Source organism: Botrytis cinerea, chromosome 8 (genome assembly GCF_000143535.2).
Source record: "Botrytis cinerea B05.10 chromosome 8, complete sequence".
Classification (NCBI taxonomy): Eukaryota; Fungi; Ascomycota; class Leotiomycetes; order Helotiales; family Sclerotiniaceae; genus Botrytis; species Botrytis cinerea.
This window is the reverse complement of record NC_037317.1, coordinates 1,531,316-1,551,503: the sequence shown is the minus strand read 5'-3', so window position 1 is coordinate 1,551,503 and position 20,188 is coordinate 1,531,316. Positions and strand designations below refer to the sequence as shown.

At 43.3% G+C, this 20,188-nt stretch overlaps 4 protein-coding genes across 4 annotated transcripts; 3 read left to right on the top strand and 1 right to left on the bottom strand.

Moving 5' to 3' along the window:
• The first annotated feature begins 997 nt into the window (after positions 1-997).
• On the top strand, positions 998-5,228 carry BCIN_08g04000 (hypothetical protein). The gene is made up of 3 exons (XM_001553951.2): positions 998-2,981; positions 3,039-3,321; positions 3,376-5,228. The coding sequence occupies exons 1-3, from the start codon at positions 2,406-2,408 to the stop codon at positions 4,470-4,472; spliced, it is 1,956 nt and encodes a 651-aa protein (XP_001554001.2). The 5' UTR covers positions 998-2,405; the 3' UTR covers positions 4,473-5,228.
• A 5,149-nt stretch (positions 5,229-10,377) lies between these two features.
• Positions 10,378-12,890, top strand: BCIN_08g03990 (hypothetical protein). The gene is made up of 2 exons (XM_001553948.2): positions 10,378-12,170; positions 12,225-12,890. The coding sequence occupies exons 1-2, from the start codon at positions 11,081-11,083 to the stop codon at positions 12,266-12,268; spliced, it is 1,134 nt and encodes a 377-aa protein (XP_001553998.2). The 5' UTR covers positions 10,378-11,080; the 3' UTR covers positions 12,269-12,890.
• Positions 12,891-13,087: 197 nt separating this feature from the next.
• On the top strand, positions 13,088-15,764 carry BCIN_08g03980 (hypothetical protein). Its single transcript, XM_001553947.2, has 3 exons — positions 13,088-13,506; positions 13,592-13,846; positions 13,932-15,764. Exons 1-3 carry the CDS (start codon positions 13,252-13,254, stop codon positions 15,531-15,533), a joined length of 2,112 nt encoding a protein of 703 aa, XP_001553997.1. The 5' UTR covers positions 13,088-13,251; the 3' UTR covers positions 15,534-15,764.
• Positions 15,765-17,084: 1,320 nt separating this feature from the next.
• Positions 17,085-20,172, bottom strand: BCIN_08g03970 (hypothetical protein). Its single transcript, XM_024694615.1, has one exon. The coding sequence runs from the start codon at positions 20,093-20,095 to the stop codon at positions 18,395-18,397; it is 1,701 nt and encodes a 566-aa protein (XP_024550405.1). The 5' UTR covers positions 20,096-20,172; the 3' UTR covers positions 17,085-18,394.
• Between the last annotated feature and the right edge of the window lie 16 nt (positions 20,173-20,188).

The window sequence follows — 20,188 nt, the reverse complement described above, 5'->3', positions numbered from 1 at the left end:
GTATCAGTGAACGAACGCTTCGGACCATTCGGTAATGTTATCATGGACCTGCACGAGGAAGAATGGATTCAAATGAAATACGAAGCCCGAAGGAGTAATGATACATCGAGCTAAAACCAACGCCAATCTGTCTGTTGGAATTTTAGTCAATGTTATAGATCAACTTATCGATTTGCCAAATCGAAAGGGAAAAGGCCAGTTTGATAAAATGTCAATCCATTTCCATCCCAAAAGCCAAGAGCTGCATATCTCCCCAGACACGAACAGAACACCAGGTCTGGACCCGACCACTTCTTTAGATATATTCCATTCAATAGATGTTGCCACTTTAAAAGCTAGGAAACCAGCTTGCCTGTAGCCAATCAAACAGGCCACCTCAGTCGAAAAAGAAGACAAAACGTATGCGAGGCAATCAAAAGGCAATGGTGCGGAGCAAAGAAGGAAGGGTAGAGAAGGAAGGGTAGAGAAGGCGCAACCGATAGATAGATAGATGCATTTTCCGTTTGCGAGTTTGATTCAAAGACGGCCAAAAGCAGCCTCAAGGAAAACATTTCGATGGATTTTTCACATGCAGACCCTCCCTTCCCCCTCCAGCCCATCCCATACGATGTACGCATTTTCATTATTCATTCCATCGACCAAATACGGGAGGGCATATATGATGCCTACATCTACATGCCTAGATGCTTCCTACATACCGGCACTGTACACAACTGACGGACGGACTGGCTGACTAGCTGGCTGGCTGGCTGGCTCGTAGTTTCGCTTCGCCCTCCCTTTTGAAAGGCTTGGAACGATGTTTTTCTCACCCCAACGCTTGCCCATCCTAACCCAATCCGTTCAATCCATACCATACCGTACACACGTCTGATAGGTGGTCTTTAGCATCCCTGCTCTCAATCCCCGAAATCCCTAATTATCATCATCATTATATAATCCTGGCCGATTGATAGCTTTTTCCTTCGTGCTGTGTACACTTTTTTACATTGCACTAGCCGGGAAGCTAGCAGCCCTAGTACCAAGCCCTTTTTCCCCTAATGTGCAAAGGTACTAGGCTGGTGCAATACAATTTATCATTATTGTTGAGTCTGGCAGCCAGAACCGACGAATTTGGAATCTCTCTCGTAGGAAAAGGATCCTTCCTTTCTTCCTTTCTTCCTTTCGCTCGTTGCATCTTGTTCTTCTTGCAGGCAGAGGCCGGCGTTCTGGCTCTGCTCCCCCCCTTCCCCCTTCCCCCAAAATAAAATATATAAAAAACTCCTCCTAAAACAAATAAATTGATTTTATTTGATTTTATTTGATTTTCTCCATTATCCTGGTCATACATCCTTCCCTTCCAACCTAGGTTTGAAGTGGTGTGTTTTCTCAAACTAACTTATCCACATTCACTCAACTACCTGCTCCTCTCACACACTCGCTCCCTCTCTCCTTGTACCTGGCTCCTTTGCCTGTGACATCAATGAATGAATGAGTGCTTCAATCAGCCTCCACTTTCTTCTAGCACCATATTCTCAATTCCATATTTCCATTTTCATAACCCTTTGTCTTTCGTACCATACCAGACAAGATCTATCCCCATCCCATCCCATACGATCCCATCCCAATGATACTATAATCATTGCGTATCCGTATCTAATACAGATTCAACCCTAGTTGATTCTTGTACAGATTGGTCGGTATTGTACCTAAGTATCATTCCGATATTTCACATTATTCGTTCCTTCTTTCACAGTCTCTTCTCTCTTGATCCAACGTCTCCAATTTTATATCCATCCATTATTTGTTATAATTGTTTCCCATTACTTCATTCACATTATCAGGAAGCTCAAATTCCTCATATCTCACTCATATATCTCCCAGCTCCTAAGACACTTTTTCTCTATCTCACTTCCCTTTCCTGCCTTGACATCTACTCATCAAGCCAAAGTTCAATATTGTGTGCCTGGTCTTTTGCTACTCTCAAAGTTTCGACCCGTTTAGGAAAGTTTCCTCGATATCGACAACCAACTCCTTCCTCGTCGAAGGAAGATCAATTCGGTTCATACACTACTCTACACTCAAAAGATCGGCAGCGGCCTACTAACTATCTTCTCGGCTTCGCTCATTTCAAAATCTCTAATAGTCCGTTCAATCTCTGTACGTCAGGATTAGACGAACTTTCCATGGCTTCACGGATAGCCCAATCCTAGCTTTGATAGTTCATCTTCACCTTCGACTGCCACTGGTAAAACTCATAGCAGCTACATAACACGTCTCGAAACCCCGTTGAAGATAGTTGCCATCCGATCCGAATACTCGAATCCCATAGATACCACTTTATTTCGAAACCTCTACCAGCAGCAATCCTGATTTCTCCAAGAAAAAGCAGCCCCCCTTCGAAAGTTAACATACACGTTCATTCCCAAATGCATCAGACTTCAGTTAGACCGGCTCCGTTCAGTTTTCTTTTACCTCCTACACCACAGACTCCCTTTGGAATCGATCGTCGGAAGGACGCTGGTTTTTCCCTACCACTCCCACAAATCACTCGGTCAAGATATATAGAAGCTCCGGTCAGAGTTGGGCTTCGAACACCACCCGAAGACGATATGCACGCAACATATCCAACTTCTCAATATCACAACTATAAAAGTCGGCAGAATGAAGATTACCCAGCGGCAGGCAATGTTGGCAGGACGAACGATTACGATGGATCAGCTAGTCAATCGCGAAAGCCTTCATTGATCCAACAAGTGCCGGGAGCTCACATTAACAGCGCGATAAAAAACACAGAGACCTCGCAGTCTGAGTCGTCTTATAACTGGCCACCAGTAAAAGAAACCCATCAATCTCAATCTACTGCCCTGTCTACTCTGGAGTCTGAATCTACTCGAAAGCCGCAAGCGAAAAAGCCATCAACTACAGATACTATTCATCCCAGTTTGCAAATACCAAAATCAATAAATGACAGCGGTGGAAGTTTAGCCGAATTTGCAGCACAGGTAATTCATAACTCTTAATAATTCTACTCCGATCATGTTAAGATCTGACTTTGCTAGATTACCTGTTTGTTCTGGTTTGAGTCTACCGATACTTTGAAGAGGGCGGAAAATTCGTGGGTGGGATCAACGACAACAGAAAGGCTCCGTCCAGAAGCTTTTCCATCCGTGGGGTTCACAAAATGGGTTGTTACGATTCTCATGACTACGCAGGTGTCACAAAATGTCATATTGTTGGCACTACTTTTCATCTACCGCCTGAAATCCATCAACCCGGCAGTGAAGGGGCGAAGTGGAAGCGAATATAGACTCTTGACAGTGGCATTAATGTTGGGCAACAAATGTGAGTGAACGAGATTTGTATGGAGTATGAGAACCCTTGCTTACTAGAAAACAGTCCTCGATGACAATACATATACCAACAAGACATGGGCTGAAGTTTCGGGAATTTCCGTCACTGAAATCCATATCATGGAAGTCGAATTTTTGAGCAACATGCGCTACAGTTTACTCGCGACTGAAGAGGAGTGGAAGGAGTGGCAACAGAAGCTTGGGAAATTTTGGAGTTTTTGTGATAGGGCAACAAAATTGTCACCTCCACCCATGTACCAACCTAACCTCCCTTCACCTCCTGCATCGATGCAAGCCTCGCCTCCCACACGAACAAGTCAATACACATCCTCAGTTGGACCAAATAATCTCACTCCACAGTGGCCTGCTAGCAATAATGTTGCTCAGTTGGTATCGCCATTAACGACTATTTCGACTCCTTCAGACCAAGATTACCGCCTGATTTCAAGGAAGAGAAGTTTCCCGGATGAGGTTGAAGAACCTGTGGCAAAGCGTGTATCCAGGTCAACTATCTCAACACCCAGTGACCTTGGGAATTTTAACATGGCTCCTAGACCTCGTTTACCACCAGTACCTAATTTAACGATCTCGACAAGTCAGGCAATGAATGGGTACAACGGACTTCCGAGCTTTTCTCAAAACGCACCACTCTTACCTCCTTTGCATGGCAATCGAGCCATGTCCACAGTCTACCCTACCACTCCAACTTACCCACAACCTATTTTAAATCACACCTCTACTGGAACTCAATCTAGTGGGCCACAAATCACTCCTTATCAACACGGTAATCAAAGCTTTGGAACACCATCTCGCCAACGTAGTCCTCATTCAGCCGTTCAAGAACTACTTGCAACAGTGCCTTCTCCGCTCAATGCATCCTTTCCCGGAAACTCTGGTCACATCTCACCATCTGTTTTCTATCAACAACGAAACTCACCTTACAAGCCTATTCGTCACGTGAATACTCTTCTCTATCCGCCACCCACTGCTTCCATGCACGATTATAATGTAGACACAAATCACATACATTATCAGCCATTGGGTAAAAGACATGATTACCGATCCGGCGTGGTGCCTGGATATGGTCATCAATCTAACAACCAATGGCCTGTACTACCTCAACCCAATTTTCACGGAGTATAAACTCCAATTTTCTTCAATTGATACTAGCTATGTCGAATATTTTCCAATGTTTCCAAAAACAAAAAGAGTCGAAATCACCCTTGGAAGAAAGGGAATTCGCATGATATGAGCATTTTAGCCGGGGCGTTTGTTTTTGTTTTTAGTTCGTTTTCTCGTTTTTTTCTTAGGGTCAGCGAGGCTTCATTGCATATTTATTAGCAAGCAGCTGTTATACCATTATTTGCATGCATTAAGACGGGTGTTTTGGGAGTCCCTTAAATAGAGGGACATTGTATTTTTTAGTCGGAAATCTTTGACGTTTGCTTCTCATGAAGAATGGATTCGAGATACGCAAGATGATATTCTGATGTATGGAACTATGTTAGATCGGTGGGGGTTATGATTAGTACAAGACGGAATCAATGGGATTGAAGGGGAGAGGTAGAATGTATTGGAAATTCCTCTCATGAAACAAAAGGCTTGTTTGAAGATAGGGATTGGTGACGGAAACCTGGAATATTGTAGCTCGGTTGATACATGGGCCTTGAGTATCCTTACCGTACAGTCCACTTAATGGATGGGTTAGGTCAGATATGCGGCAAATAGCGTGTGCGTTGCTTTACTGGTTTATTCTAGTGTGTGTGATGCACAACCTCATCTGCTGGATATTGTGCGTCCTAGCAATTGGGGGGACATCAAGAAAAGAGAAATATAATTGAAATAAATATTGATACCCCCAAAATTCGTTGCATATTCTATTCTACTTTGCCTGTGTCAAATTTGATGTCTGATATCGACTGTGGGCTTGACGAAGTACTACATGCCGTGTGTCCCTAGGGGATACGTATGTTTGTCATTCGAGAACGCCTCAAAAAGCGTAGCTTCGAGGTTGAATTTGGATTTGGATTTGGATTTGGATTTGGGTATACGTTACCGTTCTTACTCTTGCTCTTGCTCTTGAATTTTGGATTAGTGAATGCTGGTAAACGTGAAATAACTTATCATGTTGTTTTTATGGATGACTCTGGGGGACATGGGTAGTGATATCCAAGGAGACTCATTACTTACACCTCACAATTTTATATCACGCGATGTGGAAATGCAGAGATCGGTATCGATCCAGGTGAGAAGTTTCTCGGGTCCGTATCTGGCATAGTGAGGAAGAAAGGAATTTGAATTTGGGTGAGTAGCGCAGGTGGGGATATGATGTGTTTTTGTATGTGTGTCTGCTAGTACTTAGCTATGCTTAACTCTTCTTCGAGAGAGAAAATTTGGCGTGGGGGGGGGGGGGGGGGAATTGGATTGGGATGGTGGAAGATCTTGATCTTGATGGGGTTTTTATGATTTTATGAGTGCGGAGTATAGTATAGTATGGAATAGTATAGTATAGTAACAGTTATGTATATGCATCTAATACCCATCAGCTTAAAGCTGATGCGTTGAACCTCCTTTGCCCCTGGGGTGTAGAAATATGCTTGGTTAGTTAGGCGTGTAATTCTTAGCGCTCGGAGATGGCAATGTTTTGTTTTGCAGTGGATTATCTGTTTCGGGGAGCGGTTTGCATACGATCTTCCTCTTCCTCTTCCTCCTCCTCTTCCTCCTCCTCCTCCTCCTCCGTAGCTTTTAGGAAGGATGCGTGTGTTTTATTCGAGAGCGGCGTTTGTTGGTGGGGTACGAGAGGAGCTTGAGGGATCTTTGCTGGGCTGTGCTGGGCTGGGCTGTGGTATGATTGATGAGGAGACGGGTTGGATTGTTGTGCTGTATTGTTGCTTTGTGTATGGGTGATGGGTGATGTGGATAATAGAGGCCATGCAGAATCTGTACTTGTACTCTTCATCACGTTCGTGGGCGTGTGGAAGATCATATCATATCATATCACATCACGTCATACAGTATCACATTCACCTGGTCCATCTATCTTGTTGATACTTTGTGCTCTCGATTAAAAAATAGGATATCTGGTTAGTAGGATTTGGATTTTTTTCCCCTTGACTGGTACTTTCTTCTTCTCCTCACGGGCATTTAATCGGTATGCGCCTGCAAGGAATACGTAAGTAGAAGTTTAGAAGACTGGTATCTGCGTATTGAAGATCGGGTATAATTGAGTCTGGGCTTGTGGGATTTTTGGGGGAGTAGTGACTGGGAATGAGAGGTTGGGGATTTGGTTTTGGATGGTTTGGGCATGCATGCTTTACTTGGGTTGGTGACTGTGGTCTTGTTGTTGGTATAGCTTGTAGCGCTCTGGTTTAAGGTATGGGTAGGAGGAAGTCTGGAGTTAGAGATTATACAGTGGGGGAAGGCTGGGGATGGATCGTGTGAAGTTGAGGGAGGATATATGTGAGATGTTTGTTGTTCTTGGTATTGAATAAATTACTTCCGTATGTGTTGATTTGACATGCAAAGATATAGATGCATTCATGCATGTTACATCGGATTTACACCACAATTTGGCAAGGGGAGTAAGGGTGTACTTGTAACTTGATATACAAATATTTTCATACACGTTCCCCGACAAGCTACTGTTTACAGGATCTCTTTCCTCTCATCCGTTTGGCATGGTATCACCTAATAGGATAATATCACTATCATGCCATTGTGATAATCCATGATTTGGTACGGAAACTTATATATTGTCGTACAATGAACATCTAGATAGATATATACCCCGGGTTTTCCCTTGATCGAGTACAGGGTCTATGTACAGGTTTCTCTCGTTCTTCCTGCTAACAAGTGATAGTACTATAAACTAAATCGAAAAATTATATGTATGCTACATATTTGGAATGTGATGTGCCAAAAATTGTGCCTGATTCAACCTACGTGTGTTGAAAGGAATTGTATCTAATTCGACCTGCGTGGGCTGAAAGATTGTACTTGACTTCAGAGCCTCAACAGCGGCTATCGGTAGTGAAATGAGTTGTATTCAAAAATTTCCCCGTTAATGGGCCATGTTCATTTGATGCAACATACTAGAGCTTCTCATCGCATGTAATTTTATGAGATATAGACTATCATTGCCGTATACAGATATACTTAAGCTTGATCCAACTATTCAAGAAGAGTATTCGTAGAACATTGACACTTTCCAACATGCTTACTATTTTCTCCCAGTCATGTTGAATGCGTATAGTCTCACTTAAGACCTGAACGCCATGAACTTACATGAATAAGATATGGCAGGTAGCCTCACCATTGATAGTCTGCGTGTGGAGGAAACAGGGAGCGTGAGAGTACAATGAAAGCAAGGATCGCTTGATACATGACAGCTGAAATTGAAGGATAAGGAGCGGGAACCCGAGTCAGGCTGCAACGAGAGTAAGAAAGCTGATTAGCCTTCTCTACCCTATATAGAAAAATCCAGCTTTGATATTGTTCTACGGGCTTACATGACTCTTACAGCAAACTTAGCGAATGCTACCAATGAATGCATCAATGTTCAAGGACATATCTTCATCCCAAAAACAGATTATTTTCCTTGATACGATCTGACCATTGCCAAGGAAGATGGCGTGTAGTGCTCAGGGCTGAAAATAGATTATCGGAATCAAATGGATATTCTCCGAGTCCCAGGGACCGGTGAGGTGGCTTGAGGAGATGGACTTGGTTGTAGTTTCAGATGTGATGTTTGAGGTTAGTGGGTCTGTCAACTTGTCTGTGATAGATCGCCGATATTTCCATTTCCGTATTGGCCAGTATCTTATTGAGGGGTTGTCGTGCGAATGAGATTCCTCGGGTGTCAAGCCGGGCCAGGAAGAGATCAAATGGAATGGAGTGGTAAGCATGCGGCATGGAGATGGAGGGGATGGTGAGGTTTAGGATGCGGAGATGAAGATGTGAGGCAGCGATTGGAGAAATGTTCTTTTGTTGAGATAGCGAGACGCAAAGCATACTCACGTATATGGAATGAGGGGTCATGCATGAGAATGCATAGAGAGGTAGCTAAAGTAAGTAATGCACACGAAGAAGGTCGGTGCATCATCTTCTGTGTATCAAAAAAACTTTGGTGCGGACACTGACGAAGATTGGATGGAATGACTGTTTTTGCATATCCGAAGTTTTATAAGTTTTATCCCATAACTCACCCGCAACTCATCCGTCTTTCACAGACTCCCGAGACTGTCAGACCCCTCGAGTCTTGGAGGATTAAGCTTTGGATTAAGTTTGTTTCAAGATGGGGTGTTCAGATTATATTTTCCGGGTTGAGCAGAAAGATATATTGCGATGTGCGAGTTTGAGAGATGCGATGAAGTCATCACGGCGATCAACGTTTGCTATCTCCATGTTGAGTGCGATTCGCCCGTTACCCCTGAATCAACCCTTGTGAGAGAACTCGGAAAGAAGTCTAAAGTATGTCGGTACATCAACGGCACAATACCACCTTTGATGATGAGGGATAAATGATGATGATTGTTCCTTGGCTTGAGGCTTGGTGGATGTGAGAGTGAGTGTGAGAGTGAGAGCGAGAGTGAGTGTGAGAGTGAGTGTGTATGTGTATGCGTATTTGTATGTGTATGTGCTTACTTACACATTGAACAATAACACGTATGCTTAATATAATCTACAAGTTTCAACCACCTCGCCTTCCCGACTTACTGGCCCGATCCTCCGAATGGTTACGCGGCTTTCGAAGTTTGTGCGTATGTTCGCTCTGCATGTCGACGTAAGTATTCAGAACGAAACTTCTCGTGAGTGGGGGAGAATGCACACTTTGATAGGAAGGAGAAGAGAGTTCGAGTGGAGGGCGGAGAAAACGTGGTCTGAATATTGGTTGGAGACGCCGCGTTTCCTTGGTGGAGATGGATGGATGTCGATGATAGATTAAGCACATGTACATAGTAGAAGATACGATACGTACCTGCCCAGGTAGTAAGATCTGCCCGTGATAGCATCATCTCTGTGGAATTGCATTGGCTGGGATATTTTGAGGGATTTCCTCGGGTTGTGGCTGGACGAGACGGACAGGAAAGTTGAAACAAAGTCCGTCTTGAACGCGTAGATAGGTAGGTAGAGAGAGGTAGGTAGAGGTAGATACTGATTGTTTCCGTGCCATTGTAGGTTTCCAACTTTGATGATATCTCGATGGTAGACAGTCGACAGTCGACAGTTGATAGTAGATAGATAGCACAGAGATAGATAGCACAGAGATAGATCTAGGTCCCAATGGCATACCAGAACAGATCCTCTGTATCTCATGATTCGACGACTTGGCCTGCCTGCCTCTCCCTACCTGTCTTTCCTCTTCCTCTTCCTCTTGACCTCTCCTCGCCTGCTAATCACAAGTAGTCATCATGGCTTCCCTATTGCATGCCGACACAATACGATACAATATGACACGACACGATACAAGAATACAAGAATACAATACGACCATGAAACGGTTAGTTCAACAGCACCTTTTCACAGCCTCCCATCCATCATGTCTAAGAATCATGGATAATTCTAGGGTTCCTTACTAACGCCCCCCTTCCCCCCCCTTCTCTCATGCTCTCGTGCTCTCATGCTCCCTGGCTCTATTTTTGGTTTCAGCTGGCTGTTCTTTTCTCCCATTGTCCCATTCTCTCTGTTCCTTCTGCTCTCTCCTCCACTCTTTCCTCCGCTTCCCAGCACTTCCCAGCACTTCCCAGCACTTCCCAGCACTTCCCAGCACTTCCTTGACTTCTTGAAGATTATCTACAGGGATGATTCGTCACTGGATTCGGCCCATTCCTACCGTTTTAGTGTCAAAGTCTTCACGACGCATACAGTAATACTAGTACCACAGGCCGTACATCGCCATGGTTGGCGGTTGTAATGATAAGCTTGCCTTGGAGGAAAGAATCCCCCAATCCAATCCAATGCAGGCCAGGCCAGGCCAGGCCAATCCAATCCAATCGAATTCGATTGACGAGTGAGATAGATAAATCCAAAGAAGCCAAAAAGATATAAAGACAGAGAGCATTCAAGCATTCGCTACCCACTACTTACTCGAGGGTTTTTGGCGAAGAGAGCAAAGAGAGCAAAGAGCAGAGAGAACGAGAAGGGAAAAAAAGGTTCACTCGGATTCATTTTATTACGAAAAAGGATCAACAATAATAAGAGGTCGATCAATGACAGTGCAAAGTATACCTCCATCTCTCTCTATGCCGGCTGTACCTGTTCATTTTGAATAATTGTCTGCCAATTAGCCTTCGAAACTTGGTACGAGAAATATATATCTACTTTTCAATCCCCCCCTTGGGTATAATCCATTCATTCTCTTACTCCTTTTCATACAACCCACCCAAGAGACTGTCCTCGGCCTCTACTCTCAAGCTATAAATATCTTTCCTACCTTACTCCAGGTTGACTATCGAATCAAGGCTCATCTTTTTTTTTTCTCAATCATTTCTAGTCGCATATCAAACGCTAGCTATCTGTTGGTTCCGCAATCCATTATCAAACACGCCTATGTGCGTTCCCATCTTGGCATTGAATTGATTACCCAGAAATTTCCTGGAGTCCGGCCTGTCCAGCGACCAGAACCTCTTGACGAGATCATTTCACGATACGGTCAAAGGCACTTTTCGGATAAGGGTCGAGTTCATTCGGAGAGTTAAGATATTGTGTAGCAATTTACTCGGCAGATAGCAATTCTGCCAATTTGCGCAAAGATGTTGACCTTCAGGAGAGCTTTAATAGCTGCGGCTTTCTTCCTTACCATGGTATTTCTGGTAACACGATCGCACAACCAACCTACATCAAACGATATATTATTACAAGATACGGGGGCACCCAAATCAGGAGAGAAGAATGAAGCGGATTTAAAAACAAAGCCAGGCTCATCAGCCTCGACGAATGCGGTCCCATCTACACCAAAAAAAAATACGCAAGTTTCCCAAACACTATTACAAGATTTGTCAAGAGCACCTTTACGAGAAAAGCTCGCATATCAGTTCCCATACGACGTAGAGACGAAGTTTCCGGCATACATTTGGCAGACATGGAAATACACACCAGCATCTGGACACTTTGGAGAAGCTTTTCGTCCGGCGGAAGCAAGTTGGTCAGAAAAGCACCCAGGATTCGTACACGAAGTTATCACAGACGAAGTCGCAGTCCATTTGCTAAAGCATTTATATGCTTCTGTGCCGGAAGTTTTGGAGGCTTACAATTCCTTACCTATGCCTGTCTTGAAGGCCGATTTCTTCCGTTACCTAATTCTGCTGGCCAGAGGTGGAATTTACTCCGATATTGATACTCACGCCTTGAAACCTGCCCCGGAATGGCTTCCTGAGAGTGTGCCACGCGAAGCTATTGGATTAGTAGTTGGCATTGAGGCAGATCCAGATCGTCCAGATTGGCAAGAATGGTACTCTCGAAGAATTCAGTTTTGTCAATGGACAATACAAGCAAAACCTGGACATCCTGTGCTCCGCGAAATCGTTGCCAATATCACTCAACAGACTTTGGACATGAAGAAGCATGGCACTCTCAAGAAATTTGATGATAAGAATGTTGTAACATTCACTGGTCCCGCCCTGTGGACTGATACTATTTTCGACTTCTTGAACGATGAAAAGTATTTTGACATGACGACAAGCAAGGGAAACATCACATGGAGAGATTTCACAGGCATCGTATCAGCAAAGAAGGTCGGTGATGTGGTTGTTTTGCCCATAACGAGTTTCAGTCCTGGTGTTGGACAAATGAATGCAAACGATTATGATGATCCTATGGCTTTTGTGAAGCATGACTTTGAAGGTTTGTCTAGTAAATCTTTCTTCAATGAACACATCAACTAACCCAATCATTTAGGGTCATGGAAACCTGAGAACGAACGACATGTTGGAGCAAATTAAATAGATATTCGCTTCCCGATGACAGATACTTTTCCTTACAAAAATCATGAGCACACAGCACATACACCAGTCTATTTCGAGCGAGCATCAAATGCATGAGTGGCACACTGACGAGCACAATGGAATGCTTTTCTTTTCTTTTTTTGTTTGATGGGAAAACATAGAATGGTTGTCCTTAAAAAAAAATACCTCTGCGTTTGCGGTTATCTATTAGCATGGAGTTTGACTTTGAGATTTGGGATATTGGGATAAAGTTTCATCCTTGTTTGGATGGTTGAAGAAGGATTGAGGGGAAAGAGTGTGTATGTGGAAACAAGCGCCGAATTTTCCATGTTTGGCTGGAATGCCAAAAGTAGAAGACAAGGATTTTCAAGAGCTGAATTTTGTGTATTATTGGATTTTTGCACTTCTGGATTTCCTTGGGGAGAGATGGAATAAATAGTCGAATCGCTGAAGCAATGTTGCGACTTGGGATACGGATAAAATATCATCAATGAGTGCTCCCATCCCACAGGAGGACTCGGAGATGGGTGGAGAGTCTACGGCGGTGGAGTTGTATATATAATTGTACTATTGGTAGTGTAAATAAGGAGAAGGAAGCAATCATTATCACAACATGCCACTTTGTCTTTGCGATGTAACTTTTTTTGGGTGCGTTTTGTCTCTTGAGATATATTAAATATGACATAAATCTCAGATCTAATATGTAGCCAAGACTCAGGGGTAGCTTTTCCAGCAATAGGAATACTACACAGACAAATTATGGGTCCATCACAGGTCGAGAAAGCGGAAGTCGCGCGGAGCTTACCCCGCCTTTCTGGACCGAGAGCTGTAGTACTTGTTGTACTTTTGTGCTTTAGTGGGACAGCATTTTACAATGTTTACACAGTGCACACATATTGGTCTGTTACATGTATGCCATGAGCTGAAAAGCTTTGGTTTCCCTTTCAGAGTAAGTGATTTTCTTGTTTCTAACAGATAATATGGCTACTAGAATTTGTGTTGCGGGAGCGAAAACAGGAACGGCAGCTAGAGCTGGAATGCGGGGATGGAGATGTGGAGATGGGTTGGGGGTGAGGTTGGGGGTGAGGTTGAGGAGTGAGATGGCGAGAAGCTTGGGAAGCGGAGTGAGAGTTGGGAGTACAATGAGAATTAGGGTTGGGCTTGGGTCTGGGTTTGGAATGCGCTTTCAAAGGAGAGGTCTTTTGACAGAGAGTTATAGTGCTGGGCCTAGCGAGGTAATTGGGTTTCTTTCTTCTCTTTTTCCATTCATCTATCTCCAATCTCTTATGACCACCAAGTTAACAACCCGTTTCCTTCCAGCCGCCACTTCTCCAGCACACTATCCCCCAGCATTTCCGCGGCATCGTCAACGCTCATGGCGACAACCTTGCACTCATATCTCGCTCTCAAAACGTAAAACTTACATATAGAGAGTTGGACGAGAAGAGTAATGTTATAGCATATGGGCTGAGAAATCTGGGGGTTCAGAAGGGAGATAGGGTAGCCGTTAGTCTAGGGAACGGATGGGAGTTTGGAGCAATCACTTATGCAATTTGGAAATTGGGTGCTGTATTGGTAGGTTGAGGAGTATGAGGGAATCTTAGAAGAGGTAGAGATGACTCTGGAAGATATGAGAGATGCTAATTGCGATTTAAATTAGGTACCGTTAAATCCAGCATTCAATACGAAACAAGTGGTTTCGGCATTGAACCACTTAGAAGCTTCACACCTAATTATTGGCCACGAAACACCTTTACCATTTAAGCCCCCTAGAGACAATACACCTTTGCTGAAAGATATCATTGGGGATCTCGGGCAACTAGCAAATGAGTGGAAGAGTGAAGCAGTTCCAAGTTTGAAGAACGTTGTTCTAGTCAACAATTCGAATGATGAACTTGCGAGTTTTCCAGCTACTATTAATTTTCAAGAGATGGTGTCGATATATGGATCAGATAAAGAGAAGGAAGTCATTCCAAATCAGGAGTTACATAAGGATGATGTAATCAATATTCAATTCACATCAGGTACAACTTCGACTCCCAAAGCAGCTTGCTTGACCCATCATTCAATTCTCAACAATGGCTATTTTATCGGCTCTCGTATGGCTCTCACACCATCAGATGTAGTCTGTTGTCCGCCTCCTTTATTTCACTGCTTCGGTTCTATCCTCGGGTATATGGCAACCGCTACCCATGGCAGCACAATTCTGTTTCCTTCTCCCGCTTTCAATCCTTCAGCAACTCTACTAAGCGTCCAAGAAAACAAAGCCACAGCCCTTTATGGTGTTGCCACTATGTTTCTCGCCGAACTCGAACTACTTTCTACGGGTGCTATTCCTCATACTGGCTTTGAACATTTACGCACAGGGATCGCAGCTGGTTCTTCCGTTCCTCCCTCCTTGATGGAAAAGCTTCATAAACAATTAAATCTTACTGGGTTGACAATTTGTTATGGGATGACAGAAACGAGTCCAGTTTCTTGTATGACGACTCCAACTGATCCAATGGAAAAGCGAGTGGATAGCGTGGGAAAGCAGTTACCTCATGTATCTACTAAAATTATCTCACCTTCTGATCCCAATAAAGTTCTGCAAATAGGTCAACGCGGTGAATTGGCCGTCTCGGGATATTTGGTTATGAAAGAATATTATGCAGATCCAAATCGCACTGCAGAAGTTTTGATCACTGATAAAGATGGGAAGGTTTGGATGAAGACAGGTGATGAAGCGAGTATGGACGAAGAAGGATATGTAAAGATTACAGGAAGAATTAAAGATTTGATTATACGGGGAGGAGAAAACATCCATCCACTTGAAATCGAAGACTGTATCTTTGGTATGGAAGATGTGAGGGAGGTTAGTGTGGTTGGAGTTCCCGATCACAAATATGGAGAGGTAGTTTGTGCGTGGATTGTACCTAGGCAGGGTGTGAGTCGATCGTCGGATGACGCGGGGGTGGTGAATGATTTTATGGGTTGGGAAGCTTACGAGAAGCTTGTGAAGAAAGGAATTAAAGCGAGCAACCATGATGAGAGCTCAAAAGCCGAAACCGAAGCTAAAATCACAGAGGGGGAAAAGGGGCCAAACCCAACACTCACTAAAGAAGCAATTCGACACCATGTGAGGACACATTTGAGTGGGCATTTGGTTCCGAAATATATCTTTTGGATGGATGAGTATCCGAAGACGGCTAGTGGGAAGATTCAGAAGTTCAAGTTGAAGGAGAGAGCAGAATGGATTATTGGGAGCGGAGGGGAACAGTAAGACAGTGGTTGATTGATAGAGTAGACAGATATCTGAATTCGGAAAACGAAATTAGAATCATGGCTTTGAATAAGTACTCCTCCCAATCTCTACGCACGCACGCAGAGTCTTTAATTACAACCCCTCCTCCCCGAGACAGGCTAATCTCGAAAGTATGCAAATCTATAACGATTAAAATTTAGTCTCCCAATGTGATTCAATTTATCTCCCTCATTCATTCGAAGATAAACATGCGCACTCGACAACTTGTCTACGTGAAACCATACATCTTCATCTAGTCCATACTTGATGAGATGTTCATCTGTGGGTTGCATCAACATGTGTTTTGGGGGTTTTTTCTCTCTCTTGATTCTTTTACCCTTATGAAGCGGAATATAATAATGATCAAAATCGGGAACGGAGATAATAGTCGGCAGGTTGTACACACGAAAGTTGAGGTTCTGAGTGACTGTATATGAAATCACTTCTCCCTTTTTGAATTTGAGCTAGCTGTAGGTTTATTGTAGATTACTAAATTGCTCGGGGAGATTGAGCGAGTAGGTAGAGTCAGTCCATGGGAAATGAGAAAAGGAAGAAGGGAGAAAAAAAGAAATTAGAAACACGGCAAGGAGAGAAGTAATAGGAACAGTAACATCTGGCAGTTATCCAAATGCAAATTATCAATACAGATATGGATTATACAGTCAAGAGGCTACACCACACAGACACGACAAGACAAGACAAGACATACACATCAAAAACCAACCCAAACCAAACTCCATTGCCATCTCGCCAAAGCAGAGGCCCGACCCCTCCAACCCCACTTCTCATATCCACTACCCCTCCCCTCCCCCCCACAAACAAACAAATCTCTTCATCTCTCTTGTGCCACTCAATGATAAATACGTGCGTGGAGATATATATTTAGATATCTCTACATCATGCATCAAATATCCAATCATCAAAGCGCGTTTGTGGTTTAGTGGTAAAATCCATCGTTGCCATCTATCTCTCTTCTTCACAAGAGAGTGCGAAACAACCTCGATGGGCCCCGGGTTCGATTCCCGGCGAACGCATTTCTTTTTGTTTTTGGTTGGTTTGTTTGTTTGTTGGGGGGAGAGGAAAGGGGGGATTTTGCTTTGGCTTTTGTTTGAAGGGTTGGATAGATATATTTATATATATACCAACATATACATATATATCTGTGTACCTCTTCTTCATCATGCCATTTATTTACTATTGTGTCTATCGCATTTGGATTTATGATGAGATGGGATGGTGAGTGAGTGAGTGAATAGATAGAAAATATGAAGATATCACTGGTTGAGATGAATGTGGGTGGCTGTTTATATATATACATGTACAATCAAATCTGAATTCCGAGTGTAAAGGAGAAGAGCTATCAAAAGGAAGGAGGAATCTTTGCATTATGGGATGGATGGATGTATCTAAAATGAGCGAGCATTCGCGTACCACCTCGATCTAGCTAGCTACTGACGTGATATTGGAGAAGTTCTCTTTGTTTTGTAGCTTTTTTTTTTTTTTTTTTTTTTTTTTTTTTTTTTTGATGGCTAGGCGGATATGTGCGTGGGTAAACGGGAAGGATATTCTACATTTTCAGAGATAGAATTAACTAACGGGTGTTTTGTGAAGGAATAAATTGGATAGTATCTATCTATCTATCTATCGTCCGTCCATCTGTCTGTCTGTCCGTAGATTCTTCTAGATGAGATTGAAAACCCACTCAACCTTTTTATAGAGAGAGAGGGAGATATACATATATCCCCCCTACTCTTCAACCGATCACTGACTAGAGATGAACCCGATCCTACCTCTACCTCTACCTCTATCCATCTTCCTTAAAATCAAATGCTGCTTCTCCACCAGCTATTCCAGATATCAAATCCCACCTCATGGAGAGGAAACCAAGTTTGTACTACAATCCCAGAATTCCCATCCCAAGTCGCGAAGCTATAATATGAATCACATAAAAAAACATCAATCTGTAATAGAAAAGTCCATTTAATAACCGCGTTTCCTTCATTTGTATCTCGAGTCTATTCTCTTCCTCTCTCATTCTTAACCCAATATTGCCTCTTAACACCACTTCTCCCTCAAACAGCGCCATTTCCATTTCCACTTCCAATACCACTATCAATCTCCCCTTTCCCAACACCTCTAGACTTACCACCTACTGCAATTTCCTTTAACGATATATCATCCCCTGCTTTAAACAATCTTACCGTTCTCAATTGCCTGGAACGCACTTAAAATGCCCCTTTTATTTATCAGGAAGCGCCGCGGAACCCAGTGAGATCTTGAATGAACTTTCGCGACCACGAGAAATGAACGGCGTATCGTATAAATAGCAAACAATATGCATTCTGAGTGTTATGATTTATTCTACCTAAATAATGTTACAAACGTAATAGTATCCTTCTATACATGTGCTTGAATATATGCTTCTGTAAGAGTTTTTCAGTCGCTTCCTCTTCTGTCCTTCAAAAGATCGGACACTGAATGGACGAAATGAACCCACGAATCAATCTTTTTCAATAGACGCCCGAATGAAACCTAAAACGGGCCACCATTTGATCAGTAATGAGCCATGATGCTTGCATGAGGAGCTTGGTAATAATGATTGAAGTTGGTGAGGTGGTAGCATGCTTAGATGCCCAGTACTGGCGTTTGAGAAACTAGATCCGAATCAAAGCCTAGAAGTCGCTCTGTTGCTTGCTCAGACTTCACTCTTTGATAAAGATCACCCGAAAGATATCAGCGGGGAGATCTTATATTCTCCAATTATAACAAGACAATGGTATGATAAAAAATCCGGTATCCAATCACAAATTCGTGTCAACGTGTATTATACTTGGTTCTTCTCAAGTCGGAGCTTTTGGAGAGGCAGTGATTTGATGTGTTTGGACTGGTTGAGTCTTGAGTCCTCTAGCGAGATCCTCACTACTCGTAACAGTAGCAGTAACCTCTTGAATAGCTGCCGAAGCCTCGATAACGGTGGTTTTAGAGGTGAACGTAGTAGCAGTTGGATCTATACATCGCCCAAACCACCCATAACTCCTACAAGATGTCGAGGTTATCGTTGTCGTTGACGTGAACGTTGTACTTGCACTACCTTCATCTAAGCAACCCCACCAGCCAGGAGTTTTGCAAGTTTCGGTACGAGTCCTTGGCTTTGATTTTGTACTTGCAGTAGTACTTGATGAAGTAGAGTGAGGCCCCTTTTCTCGTTTCCAATTAAAGCAATCAACACAATCGGTCTCGGCAACACACGTCGGGGCTTTATCATACTTCTTGTATACATTTCTGATGGAGGCTCTGATTCCATGAGTCGATAGAGATACACTCCAGCCAAAATCTGTAACAACATCGTATACACATCGTAATCCTGCATGACACGTCGACTCGAGGGCATAACCAGCAAAAGCACAAAGTGATGTGGCCCCATTGCACGTACCCATATATACTGGATCAGCGGTGTGTCCGAAATTCCAGATACCTACATTATCACGAGCTTCAGAGGCTGAATTGTATCCTGGTGGAGTAGGAAGAGCCAATCGAGAGATTGCCAATGCTTGAGGAACCGACTCAAAAGTCAGTACAGGGTGACCAAAAGTTAACGCAACGAGAGTAGTGACAAGTCCTCCAAGAGAATGACCAGTCAACCAAACATCGGCATTGGGGTATTCTTCTGTAATATTTCCATAAAGTTCCACGGCAGCTTGATAGTAGCGATTCGGTTTCTTTAATGCTTTAGAAACACACATTTCGTTGCATGTATATGTTGCCGTCATACAATCGCATACTTTTCGTAGCCCCCATCCACCTTGTCCACAGCAACATCCCGCAAACAGATTATCATTCTCTTTATCATTTGTAGTTGTTTCCGCCCCATCGAATACAGCTGAAGTTGTACCCTTCAACGCGATAACGATTGTAGTATTTGTATCGTCGGCATAAACATGCCCCCGCAAACCATCCGATTCCCATCCAATGGAAGATGAAAGATTGAAGGGAGGTTTTACGTCTTCCCATTGAGGGTCATCTGGAGTTCGCTGGTAGGTGTTTGCTGCCATGACAGCAAAGTTGACCACAGTGGATTTGTCCGTCACATTTGGCGCCGACACATCATCAACAGACCATGCCGATGCAGGCAAGTCGGCAGGCCATTGATTGAAAGCTTCTATATCTTGTACACTTCGCTTTCGAAGTCTGTGGATGCCTATTGGAGCTGTGTGAAGGGTAAACGGCCCAATTTCAGATTCGCCATCGCTAACTTCAAGAGCCGCTTTCCTTATCTTCTCGGGATTGATTTTGAGCCGTCGATGTAAGTCAGGATATTCTTTGGTTCCGCGATGATATACGCTTCGCAGAGTGAGAGTTCGACTCTGAGTAATGGCTGCATCGCCTCCAGAGCTTTTGGGTGATGAGGCCCATTGTCGTAATGGAGCTTGAACTGACTGTAGGAACGGCACCTGGAAACCTTCAGCCCAGTAATTATTCCATCCTGATACCAGAATAGAAGTATAAATCAATGGAATTAAACACAAAGAAAGCAGTAGCATCACGAATTATTATAAGTATGATAATGCATGCATGTAATTGATGATGTCGACGAGTAAATGAATGAATGAATGAATCCATGCACAGAGACATTC

Bases quoted from the DNA above. Each gene is read 5' to 3' on its own strand.
- BCIN_08g03970 (XM_024694615.1), bottom strand. From the start codon at position 20,095: ATGCTACTGCTTTCTTTGTGTTTAATTCCATTGATTTATACTTCTATT.
- BCIN_08g03980 (XM_001553947.2), top strand. From the start codon at position 13,252: ATGGCTACTAGAATTTGTGTTGCGGGAGCGAAAACAGGAACGGCAGCT. The intron at 13,507-13,591 runs GTAATTGGGTTT...GTTTCCTTCCAG, and splicing joins ATAGTGCTGGGCCTAGCGAG to CCGCCACTTCTCCAGCACAC. The intron at 13,847-13,931 runs GTAGGTTGAGGA...GATTTAAATTAG, and splicing joins GGAAATTGGGTGCTGTATTG to GTACCGTTAAATCCAGCATT.
- BCIN_08g04000 (XM_001553951.2), top strand. From the start codon at position 2,406: ATGCATCAGACTTCAGTTAGACCGGCTCCGTTCAGTTTTCTTTTACCT. The intron at 2,982-3,038 runs GTAATTCATAAC...TGACTTTGCTAG, and splicing joins TAGCCGAATTTGCAGCACAG to ATTACCTGTTTGTTCTGGTT. The intron at 3,322-3,375 runs GTGAGTGAACGA...ACTAGAAAACAG, and splicing joins ATTAATGTTGGGCAACAAAT to TCCTCGATGACAATACATAT.
- BCIN_08g03990 (XM_001553948.2), top strand. From the start codon at position 11,081: ATGTTGACCTTCAGGAGAGCTTTAATAGCTGCGGCTTTCTTCCTTACC. The intron at 12,171-12,224 runs GTTTGTCTAGTA...CCAATCATTTAG, and splicing joins TGTGAAGCATGACTTTGAAG to GGTCATGGAAACCTGAGAAC.